Here is an 11,277-nt window from a genome sequence, read left to right on the forward strand (position 1 = left end):
GCACCTATATGTGAATTGCTTGGCAACCAGGACCAACTTCGAATATGTTAGTGTGAATATGACCTGTATTCAATGGATGGGCAGGATATCCTGTAGGTTTTTAGTTCAAAACCCAATCTGCTTTGAGGTATCGGTCCTCTGCTTACATTGTAGTATCTCCAGTCAGTCTGTTGTTGTCTCATTTCGTAGTGTTAAATGAGAGAGTTCATTGTTCTATTCAAGAAAGTCTCTCCTTGAAGCATGAATGTTTTTTAAAATTTGTAATGGTTGTTTACATTGGTTTTGATTATGATCTTGATGGAATTTATCTCGTTAATTTTCTGCATGTTATTGACGAGTTCTTACTTATTTTGCAGGTTCCATGCTAGAGAGTACCCCGCATATGATAAAGAAGTATTTCCATACAATATGGGATATTGCCAGAAAGGTAAATCAGCAAAACTCGTAAGAACACAACTACACTTGTAACAATTTTCATTCTTTCATCCCTAAATCTGCAAAATCGCATCTGTTATGAAGGTCTGAATTAAGGATTAGTTTTTTTTTTAAAATTCATTTACATTTTTTTAGAAGGAAGCTAGAACATAATCTGTTATTATTTCATATAGGCTTTGTAAATGCTTAAAGTAATTCTATTGAACTGTTGGAATTGATCTCAAATCATGAAATCATATCACTAAGAAAACATGTGGCTGTTGTCCTGATACCAACTTCTTTCCCCCTTTCAGGTTCTACTGTAACTTACGATGATTCAATGAATTTGCGAAACATTCTCTTGTTGCTTCCATTGCCAAGCAATTCCACTAGAGCTTGGGTGGCACCAGGTACATTTCTCAAGTTGCCATTACTGTAGTATTGCAACAGTCAGAGTTCTGCTTCTGGATGGATAAACTTTGTAGGTTAAACAGTAATCCTATATCTCATGAACTCTGTAATTTCTCATCTCCTGTAGCATTTTCATTATGATTGAAAACCACCAAATATGCAAAGCCACTCAGAGCTGAATTTATGCATCTAAAAAGATACTTGGATGTGAAGCTGTATGCATCTCCTTTCTTCTTCTTGTTTTATTTTTAATTGTTCCCTAAAAAGTTTCTTGTGTCTCCTTTACTTTGAGCTCTATAGTGCTGGCCTTTTTCTCTCTTAAATTCTAATTTGTTTGTGGTACAAGAGAAGTAGGCATGTCTTATGGTTACCAGAGTTAGCTGTGTTCAAAATACTCAGAAGGGAAGGATAGACTAGTGAATGACACAGAAGTCATTCCTCTTGAAGTCTTAACAGAAATAATGCATGGACTGTATATTGCCGGAACTTGTTCCGTGATCTTTATTCCTTGAAGATCACATGACGCTATTTGATTTTCTTGGCTTTTATCAAACACAATGTGTCTTAGAGTGCTGAAAGCCACATCTATTCTTGTCTTTCCTAAAGTGAAAGTTCCTTTGTTTCCAGCAACTATTCAGCAAAATGTTCCTAGAAATCAATATGGATTCAGGTCTCAATTATGGTGTCTTAATTTAGTTTGTTATTGACTTGAAGGAGTCCTAGTCGTGCTGGATGCCCGTCCTGATGGGATCATATACAGAGATCTCATACCTGAATATGTAAACATTGCAAGGACCATATATGAAGGTTGGAGCTTCATTTACCTTGTATCTTTCCGCTTGCAAAATTCAAATTTCAATTCATCATGTTGCTTGACATCCATTGTTGGTCCTGGCAGATGATTTGGGAGAAGTTGTGGTTGATGTCAACTACTTGAATGTTGGAGAGACAGTTCCTGATTATCAGATCTTCGTTTGCTGAAGTCCTGCTCAAGGCAGCCATCACTTGCTCTCTTTTACAACACTGCTAGATACACCACAAGGTGTTCTCACTCCCATCATTCTTCTCTCTCAAATAACATCATCAGATCCTCTTGCTTTCCAGCCATCACTTGTTCTCTTTTATTATTTTTTTCTTGGTTTAGACATCGATTTTACGTGAATGTGACAAAGTTTCTTTCTTTGTAACTATTTAATAATAGCACATACGATGGAAGATTTTCTTGTAATTACAATAATCGACACGAACGAATTACATACAATAATATTTAGAGTAACTTGGACTTTCATCCTGACCTCTTCTGTTTAAATAATCAATCCAGTTTCTGTTTACATAATCAATCAGTTTGATTAGGATAATATTTTTTTCTGTTGAAATTATATATATGCCAAAAGAAAATAGTGTTTTTACGTAGAAATAATATAATTGTAAATTGTAAATTTTGTTTTTTTAGAAAACAAGTTTTTCTTATATTTATTTTCCTTTTTATATTTTGTATTTTTTATCATTTTATACTTCATCTATTTATCACCATTTTTTCTTATTTTTATTTTTTTTATAATTTATTTATTTTTATTTACACTCGTTTTTGGGAATATTTTTTTCTTACAATTTGAAAATTTATTACTCTATACTTTATCTATTTATACTATTTTTTTTTTTGTTTTTATCTCTATTCTTTTGTAATTTTTGTAATTTTTTTTCTTTACATTTTTTTTTCAGAAAAAATTATTATATAAAGATAAGAAAATAATGTTTCATTGTTAAATAAACGCATTAATATTTTATTTTTTATATTTATTAGCATAAATAATTCTTGATGTATTGAATTAAATATGTGCATAGTTTTTTTTATTTATAATTAGATTTTTTTAAAAAAAATATTGATAAACTTGTATATTTATTTTTTTATCAAAAAAAATTATCCAACTACTCTAATTTTGGTTAGCTATGAATTTTATAAGTTAACTTGCAAGACCGGCTTTAATACTTATATTCTATTTAATACCATAATAATTATAGTCTAAGTTGAAGTCATCTGTCTAATGATTTCATATTTTTCATTTCATTTGCAAATAATGTGATGTGCTACCTTAAACGTTACCGTTAAAATCAAAGTACGCTTTTAGAGCCTGTTTTCCCTTTCAAAAATATTTTTTTTTAAAATTAAAAAAAATTATTTTATTTATTTATTTTTTGAATAGTTTCTGTTATATTAATATTAAAAATAAAATTTTAAAATATTAAAAAAAAATACTTGAATGCACAATATCAAATATAAATCCGAGGCATTTACAACAGCAAAATGGAATTACAAATGAACGGTCACGATCATACACACACAAAAAATACCGACCCCACTGATCTCAAAATCATTTCGCTTTCGCCTTTTACAGATCACACACATACCTCCCACGCTCCCTCCTCTCTCCATTTCCTTTTCACAAAAAAAAAAAAATAAAAATCCACACAGTAATTATATCTTCACACACATTTCTTTAATTTTTGTTTAAATTAAAGATACAGAGAGAGACGACGAAGAGAAAAAAATGGCAGAAGAGGAATGCGAATTAAACGAGAAGCAAAAGAGAGAGATCGCTAAATGGTTTCTCCTTAACTCACCTGCTGGTGAAATCCAATACATCGCCAAAGGTCGGTCGGTCGGTCACATTTGCGACTTTGTTTTTGTTATTTTTGTTGCATTTCGTATTTACTATTGATCAGTTTTGGATTTGGCAGATTTGAGATCGGTATTGAACGATGAGAAAGTGTATAATGAAGCGGCATCAGAGGCATTCCCTCTTTATAACAAATCTCACTTGATTTGCCTTGAATTACCTAATCGAAGCGGAGATGTAAGTCTATTTTTTTTGTGCTTAATTTTGGCATTATTCAGTGAACATTAGTTAAATTATGAGCTTCGATTTAGGTATTCGAGTGAATTTTGATAATTTAATATTGTATTTTTTTTGTTCCATTTTACAATTAATTATTTTATTTTTTTTTTTAATTGATTTTAATTTTTTCTATTGTTAATATAGTTACATGATTTGCCTTGAATTAAGTAGAAGCTTTATATTTTTTCCCCATATTTATTGCTATCTCTTTGATTTTATGCTAATTTTGTTTATTTGTAGGTCTGCTAGTTTTTGACTTGCTGATTCTAAGCTTAATATCAAAGCAGAGGTTTTGTTTGGATATTTTAGTTTATTTTCTTTAGTTTAGTATTTGGATGGAAGATAATGAGCTCATTAGTGACGGCCTGTTTATTCTCTTTTGTTTTCATTTTAATTTTCTAAGAAGGTTGTGTGGTGTGGAGTAGTTTATCTATTTGGAGGATTATTTATCATTTTTTAGACTGTATTTTAGGGTTTATTTGTAAGTATAGATATATTGATTTGTTAACCTGATTTATTTTGTATGCAGTTAGTTGTGGTAGTTATAATTGCGTCTCTAACTTTTCAAATTGTATTTGTAGGTGCTGGTTGCATCTTATAACGAGCTCGAGGAGAATGAGTTTCTTGATCCTAGAACTGCACAGGTGGCGACAGTTGATCATGTTAAGCAAGTAAGTTATCCAAAAAACTTGAAGCTCATATTTTGTCTGCTGTCTGCTCTCATGTGCATTTTGTTTTTCTTGGTCTTTTTTTGATATGTTTGTTAGTCCATCTTTTATATCATGATGTGCTAAATTGGTTCAGGTTTGTACAGACGTGAGACCTGCAGCTGATGAGGAACTTTCATCACCATATATTGAAGAATTTCGGTATGCTTTCTAGCTCTTATGGTTATTAATATTAGATTATGTGTGTCCAGAAGTTCTTCTAGTCATTAGTGCATTGATGCTAAAATTTTAAGAGCTTGATTTCGGAAAACAGCATTTTCTCAGCTCTTATTCCTTGCCTATGTATCACTTTGTAAAGTTTCAACTTTCAACCTTGCAATTTTCTATTACTCTCATTTCCTATCACATTCTGCTGGATTGAGAGTATGATCAGGATATTTTAGAGGTTAGAATCCTTTATCTAATGAAGGGTAGACTTAGAGAGGTGTTTTTGGTAAATAGTATCTACTCCTACTTCATGGTTATATCATATAATATGTGGAACATTCAAGTGCTTGAGCAAGTAGTTTTTGAATTATCATCTTCTTCCTTTAATCCTTTACACACTCAGTAATGCTTGTGAGAGTGAATCAGAGTTAAATGCGTTTGAGGACTGAGCTTAGGAGTTACATCTAAATCTTTCCTTGTAAAGGCTTTAACTTGTAGAAACTATTTTTAATGCTCCTGTTTGATTTATGTAGAATTCTTTTTGTTTAGTTTTTGGAGTTTGAAATAACTGTGCCATCTTCAGTACAATTTTCTGCCTAAATTGTCTTTTCTTCTGTGCATCTTTAGGTGATTTGGGATTGCAAAGTTATAGAATCAGTTTGTAGTTTCTCTTTCTATATACAACTAATTCCAAAAGCGTTATGCATAAGTGGTTGTTTAGGACTGGAATTGTGGTGCAGTGCACCAAGAGTAGTTCCTTTTTTATGGGCAGTATTCTATTCATTCTTACATTAACAATGCTATTTTGTTCTCTGCTAGTTGTGCCCTGGATGCAGAAATGCTCAAATATGTTGCTGAAGCTTATCCAAAAGGTATCTGTTCTGTCTACTGTGTTGATGGGAAGGATGTGGAGGGACCAGGATCTAATTTTGAACTTGTAGTGGTCATTTCTGCTGCTAAAAATAGCCCACAGAATTTCTGGTGAGTGGAATTCTAGTCAGTTTTTACTCTTTATCAGATACTTCATTTAGGACATGTTCCTAGTGTTCCATCACCCGCTTGTATCTGAAAATACCATGTCACTTCCAAGTCAGAAACATCTATATTTTATGACTGCTTATCTTCATATAATATTCTTTTGCATATCATATAGCAATGGAAGTTGGCGATCAGTGTGGAACATAGAGTTCAAGGAAGATGTACAAATGCTAGAAGTAAGAGGCAAATTACAGGTACGATGAAAATATTTGACTTCCGTCAACTGTTATTTGAAAGTCAGATTGTATACTTGTAAGACAATGCAAGTATAAGCTGTTTCTTTTTCCCCGCATACTTCTTATTTCAGGTGGGTGCTCATTATTATGAAGAGGGAAATGTTCAGTTGGATGCTAAACATGAATGTAAAGATGCAACAATCTTTCAGGTTATTGCAATATCTTCAAGTCCTTTAGCTTGACATTTTTTCATCATGAGATTTTAGCTTCTTTGTTTAAGTACAATACATAGGGTGGATAGGGGATTTCTTGGTGCTAAGTTTTGGGCATGCAATTACAAGATTGCACATATCCAGTTTTGAATCTTGAGAGCAGCTACATCTTGCTGAAGGGCAAGACTGTCTCTAGATTCCTTCACATGACACCACTCAAATGGAACCTAATTAGGTATTCGGAGCAGGTAGTTGTTGACCAATTACTTCAATGAGATTGCATGTAAGGTGTAATGCTAAAGTATTACATTAAGAACATCCTGGTTATTGTGGGGAACTTTGATTATTTGGGTGACTTGTGCATCCAGTCTGGTCGTCTGTGTTGAGTGACCTTTAAAGCAACATTTGCCATTTCCCAGATTCTATTGCAAATACGCCCTGATAAACCCAGCACTTGCCTTCAGAAACTTATCCTTTAAGCCCATCTTATGCCTTCATTTAAACTTTAACGATAATGAGAATGATTGAGTGATTTTTCAGTGATTTCACTCTTCAGACATGCAAAGCATGCTTTGTGTTTTGCAGCTTTCTAATGAAGCTGTTCAGTAAAATAACAAGTTTCTATAAAATAACTAAGCACATTTTTAGTAGTAAGTTTGTACATTAGTATCATTTTAAGTGGAGAGTGGAGCACCTGCTTGTGTTGTCATCATGTATATCTGTCTGTCTGTCCTTCAGTCTCCAATGAAAAGGAGACAAAAACGGTTGATCTTTATAATTTTTTTTTCAGGCCCCTGATGATTGCGCTATTTCCATAGCTAACATTATTCGTCACTATGAGGCAGAGTACTTGGAATCTCTTGAGGTTCTCATTGTGTCTCCTTTTTCATTTAAATTCTTGGATTTTAAGGCTTCATTACTAAAAATTACTATTTGACAGGCATCCTATTCAAATTTGCCAGATACCACTTTCAAGGTATTCTTTAATCTTTACTTGATTACATGCTACAAAATTTTGTATTTCCACATCTGGTGATATCTGGTTGGTTTATTGTTCTTTTTGGACTTTGCCTAAGATACATGGCTCATATTTTCGTGCATTTGAATATTGGGATAAGGTATTTGTGCTCTTTAGTTACTGAACAAACTGAGGCATATTGCTTTTCTTTTTTCTTTTTTGAAATAAGATGGTTTAGTAGGAAATTTGTGGTGGTAGACATAATCTTTCCTTTCCTGTCTGTCTGCCTGCTTTCTTTGTATTTTTTATGTCTCTTAAAAGTGATTTTGATGCATTGCAGGATCTGCGGAGAAAACTTCCAGTTACTCGAACTCAATTTCCATGGCATAATACTCTACAGTTTAGCCTGACAAGAGATATCCAGAAGGAACTTGGAATTGACAAGTGACTAAATTCCAATCCAGAAGTGTACACTGCGTTACTTGATATGTAAAGCCGAGATAGTGAGATCCCAGTATACCAGTCCATTTGTATCGAGTCTATGATTTCTTATGAGAGATCTTTGATATTGTTCCTTATTTTTTTTTTACCCATGATTAAAGTTATTTTGCTGTTTGGCCATGCTATTTCCTCTCCTGTTAATGAGTTCCTCTCAGATTTAGTGTGTATTTCTGTACAATTGATACAAACTTTGTATAGTACTCTTGTTAATGATCATTCTTCTTTTGATGTGCTGTGAGAATGTTGGCAAGTGTCTTTATTCGACCCTAGAGGGATAGTGTAGTGAATTAGATATGGAAGGTAAAACTACAATTTAATAACTTTTTATCAAATAATATACAATTCTAAACAGTCTGGCAAGTATCGAGTAAAAATTTAGTGTACTAAATTTTTTTGCCGGCATAGAATCAAACTATTATTCTTAATTTTTTTGTGGGCTAAAAATTTAAAAGCTTTTCACCAATACTTGTTAAAAAACAAGTATTAAACCACGTGTAGGACTTTTTCAATTGTTTAAAGTGTCACTTGTACTTTTCTTCATATAATCTCTCAGTAAAGTTAATTAAAATAACAATTAAATTTTTTTGAAAAGATTTTCGTACATTCATACTTAAGTTGTTTTGAGATGGAAGATGCTTAGATGTTTGTCTTAGGAGGTCCACACATGTTTTAGCCAAGAAAAAGGTTATTTATTGGTTTAGAAATAAAACTAGCTTTTAGACATAATTTTTTTCCCGGTGGAATCCCACTAACATCTCAAGCAGTTAATTGGTTCATATCGATCAAGTCAATTGGTTGACTGGTTCATGCAAAATACCTAAGTGTTTATCCCTGATGAATAAACAATTGATCGGTTAATATAAAATCCTAATTTTTTAACATATTACACTTGTGAATTCTTGAATTGATATCATTCTCAGAAGAAGACTTTACTTGCTCTGCATCTTGAATTTCTTTTAGATTTGTTTAGGTTGTAAGTATATTAAGATGTTTTGAGCAAATTAAGTGCTATTTAGCAAAACTCTAATGCAAAATCTTGATTGGCAAAGTGAATAACTGTTATTCTTACAATCTCTTCATTTTCATGAATCCTTTCCTTGTTTATTTGATGATTATTGAATATTGTAAACTTATCTAAATCATCACAAGAGTATGTGCCACACATGATGTTATATTTATATTTATATGATATTTATGTATTATGTCTTCCTTAATCAATAAAAAACAAGGTTAATGCATGTGATTCATAAGCATCTTTTCATGTAGTATATTTGCATAAACTTATTAAATTATTTTATCATTATAGCATCTCATTTAAATGCTTCATAACATACATCATGTTATTTGTCATGCATTCATCAAAACTATATCAAATCAATGTTTTATTATCTACATATAACATAATAATTAATTAATAACATTAATATTCAATATTTATATAATCATTAAAACATAATGAAAATTTTCATTAAATCATAGCGATAAAGATAACAGTCTTAACATCATGCCTTGTTGAAAATAGGAAAAATATGCCGACTTATTTGATAAATAGGTATGATGAAATGGGGACCGAGGCACTGCTCATCATTCAACTCCTCTATAGCTCTATCAATAATGAAAACCAGCTGTGTAAAACTATGATGCTAGGAGCTGGTGGGATTTAGGATGTCAAATCAACTGGTTACTTTAAGGGAGTTGCACGAGAACTCAATTTCCGTGCTTGATTGTGCTTTTCTTTTGCTTGGCCGTGGTCCTTGCGGCTGTGCCAGTTTGCTAGCCATGGAGTAAGCAGGCTCATGTATCTGCACATGCATCTGTCGAAGCCAGCCTTGAAAGTGAAGGTGCAGAATAAAGGCTTAGGCAGCTAGGCTCGGTTGGAGCTGGGTCCTTATAGTATACCCTTTGAGTTGGTCTCCAGATGGCCCCTTGTAATCTAATAATTAGAGGTTTGATTGTGTGATTAGCCCAATCATGACCTCTTAATTACCCTTCGCCACAAATCTTGAAACACTGTTTCCATATAATCAAATCAGAGCCGTGCAACTGTAACGGAGTCGCCTCCTCACGCGAGCCTGGGTCCGTTCTCTAAGCTCTAGGGCAGTGGTCCATGTGAAATATGAATAAAGAAAAAAGAAATAGAAGGAGGAATGGCAGAAAAAATAAAAAGTTCCGTTGCCGGGAATCGAACCCGGGTCTCCTGGGTGAAAGCCAGATATCCTAACCGCTGGACGACAACGGATTGTTGATTCATCTTGAAGTATAAAAGTTATTATACTTTATTCATTTAACACATTAGTTTTCACTCTTACGACGCCGTTTACACGGTTTCTTGTCTCGACTCTCGAGCAGTGCCTAATCGAGCAGTGCCTAATCGAGCAGCTTCTCTCTCGCGGTCCCGGTTTCCGTTGCTCGTGCTGAGAGGATGATTCTGTATGGAGTAGTCTATTTCTGGAGTGTCTTCGAAGCCGCAGGATTCAATTTTCCCTTCTCCCATTTTCTCAGCAACCAAACAAGGACTATACAATGACATACATGTCGGATCTCTTTTGTGGCACCCGTTCCCCATTTTCAAACATTTATTTTCAATGAATAATTATTGACACCAGACGTGAAATGCTTCCCGCGTTGCGTCTAGCGTCGCCTGTCTTAAATTTTCTGGTCATTCGAGGAAAAAAATTGAGGATTTCACATGTATTAAATCCATTAAATCTAAAATCTATAAAATTCCAAGGAGAGTGGCATTCAATGGAAGTCGAATGCATGTCTTTGGATTATCAATCTTGTAATTGTTAAGTCTTTACTTGTTCGGATTGAAAACCACTCGGGGTTGGATGTGGAAGTGGAAGAGGTAGAGAGGAAGTTGCTGGTGGGAGGCAAGCAAAGGGCCTACTGGCAAGACTGGAGGCAACAAAGGTACTCTCTTTGTACTTGTCATCTCTGACATAGATTGGGAATAAGGTGCAGTAAGTGTTGCATTCCTGGTTATTACTGGGACTCTGCTCTGCTTTTATGAACAATGCATGCATTTGCTGTCTTTGCAGTTTCCTATGAAGCTTAAAATATAAGAAACTCGAGTCACTTTTAACAAACTTCTAACATCTATCCATACTTCAAGGAAGTTTCACATTGTTGTTTGCTTCTAGTATGAGAAATGACCTTTTCTCCATGGACAGGTGGGGGCGAGGTCGTGTTTAACACAAAATTTAGGCATTTGAGTGACTGATTGGTACAGACATCCAAGTTTTCAAGCAGAAGATGCATCTTAAGAAGCAGAGATGGAGGAAAAAGATCCTACCGTTGGTTTACCAGTGATTGATGTGATGATATCGTCAAGGGAACGGTTTCTCCAAACAACATATACATCATCTCCTTGAATTCAAGTGATTTCTTGATGTAAAATTTAATCATACTATTTCCTTCGATTATCAAGGAATGTAATCAAGCTCCTTTTTCGATCATTGAATATATAACTAAGGAAATACCATAATCATATATGGCCCTTGATCCTTTTGATTGCAGAATGCTGTAACCCTTCCCTTCTGTTGTGAATACGAAGTTCCCAACTACCTGCTCCAGGATGGGATGCCTAATTTTATATGAGACATCTCAAGTTTACAAAAGATTCGGACACAACACAGGATTGCTTAAACATGTGACACCAAACAAAAAATCTCTACGTAATAATACAAATTTGTCTGTAATACAGAAAGACAAACTAGCTAAGCTCACAAGGGCCCCATCTTTGCTTGCAAAATCTCTTCCTCAACAATTGAGAAAGAGAGTGGAGTCAAAGAA

General features: G+C 33.7%; 2 protein-coding genes and 1 non-coding gene across 3 annotated transcripts; 2 read left to right on the top strand and 1 right to left on the bottom strand.

Moving 5' to 3' along the window:
• The first annotated feature begins 287 nt into the window (after nucleotides 1-287).
• On the top strand, nucleotides 288-2,113 carry LOC118061150 (uncharacterized). The gene is made up of 4 exons (XM_035074549.2): nucleotides 288-427; nucleotides 729-824; nucleotides 1,540-1,632; nucleotides 1,724-2,113. The coding sequence occupies exons 1-4, from the start codon at nucleotides 289-291 to the stop codon at nucleotides 1,804-1,806; spliced, it is 411 nt and encodes a 136-aa protein (XP_034930440.1). The 5' UTR covers nucleotide 288; the 3' UTR covers nucleotides 1,807-2,113.
• Nucleotides 2,114-3,215: 1,102 nt separating this feature from the next.
• On the top strand, nucleotides 3,216-7,715 carry LOC118061153 (F-actin-capping protein subunit alpha). Its single transcript, XM_035074554.2, has 10 exons — nucleotides 3,216-3,477; nucleotides 3,565-3,680; nucleotides 4,304-4,393; nucleotides 4,527-4,591; nucleotides 5,417-5,578; nucleotides 5,751-5,829; nucleotides 5,943-6,020; nucleotides 6,814-6,888; nucleotides 6,964-6,999; nucleotides 7,322-7,715. The coding sequence occupies exons 1-10, from the start codon at nucleotides 3,375-3,377 to the stop codon at nucleotides 7,427-7,429; spliced, it is 912 nt and encodes a 303-aa protein (XP_034930445.1). The 5' UTR covers nucleotides 3,216-3,374; the 3' UTR covers nucleotides 7,430-7,715.
• A 1,934-nt stretch (nucleotides 7,716-9,649) lies between these two features.
• Nucleotides 9,650-9,721, bottom strand: TRNAE-UUC (transfer RNA glutamic acid (anticodon UUC)). Its single transcript has one exon. It is a non-coding gene; the product is annotated as a tRNA-Glu (tRNA).
• Between the last annotated feature and the right edge of the window lie 1,556 nt (nucleotides 9,722-11,277).

The sequence above is a fragment of the Populus alba genome, chromosome 13 (genome assembly GCF_005239225.2).
Source record: "Populus alba chromosome 13, ASM523922v2, whole genome shotgun sequence".
NCBI lineage: Eukaryota > Viridiplantae > Streptophyta > Magnoliopsida > Malpighiales > Salicaceae > Populus > Populus alba.

Excerpts from the sequence above, each read along its gene's own strand:
- LOC118061150 (XM_035074549.2), top strand. The coding sequence starts at position 289 with ATGATCTTGATGGAATTTATCTCGTTAATTTTCTGCATGTTATTGACG. Across the intron at positions 428-728 it reads TATGGGATATTGCCAGAAAG|GTTCTACTGTAACTTACGAT; the intron begins GTAAATCAGCAA and ends TCCCCCTTTCAG. Across the intron at positions 825-1,539 it reads TAGAGCTTGGGTGGCACCAG|GAGTCCTAGTCGTGCTGGAT; the intron begins GTACATTTCTCA and ends ATTGACTTGAAG.
- LOC118061153 (XM_035074554.2), top strand. The coding sequence starts at position 3,375 with ATGGCAGAAGAGGAATGCGAATTAAACGAGAAGCAAAAGAGAGAGATC. Across the intron at positions 3,681-4,303 it reads TACCTAATCGAAGCGGAGAT|GTGCTGGTTGCATCTTATAA; the intron begins GTAAGTCTATTT and ends TTGTATTTGTAG. Across the intron at positions 7,000-7,321 it reads TGCCAGATACCACTTTCAAG|GATCTGCGGAGAAAACTTCC; the intron begins GTATTCTTTAAT and ends GATGCATTGCAG.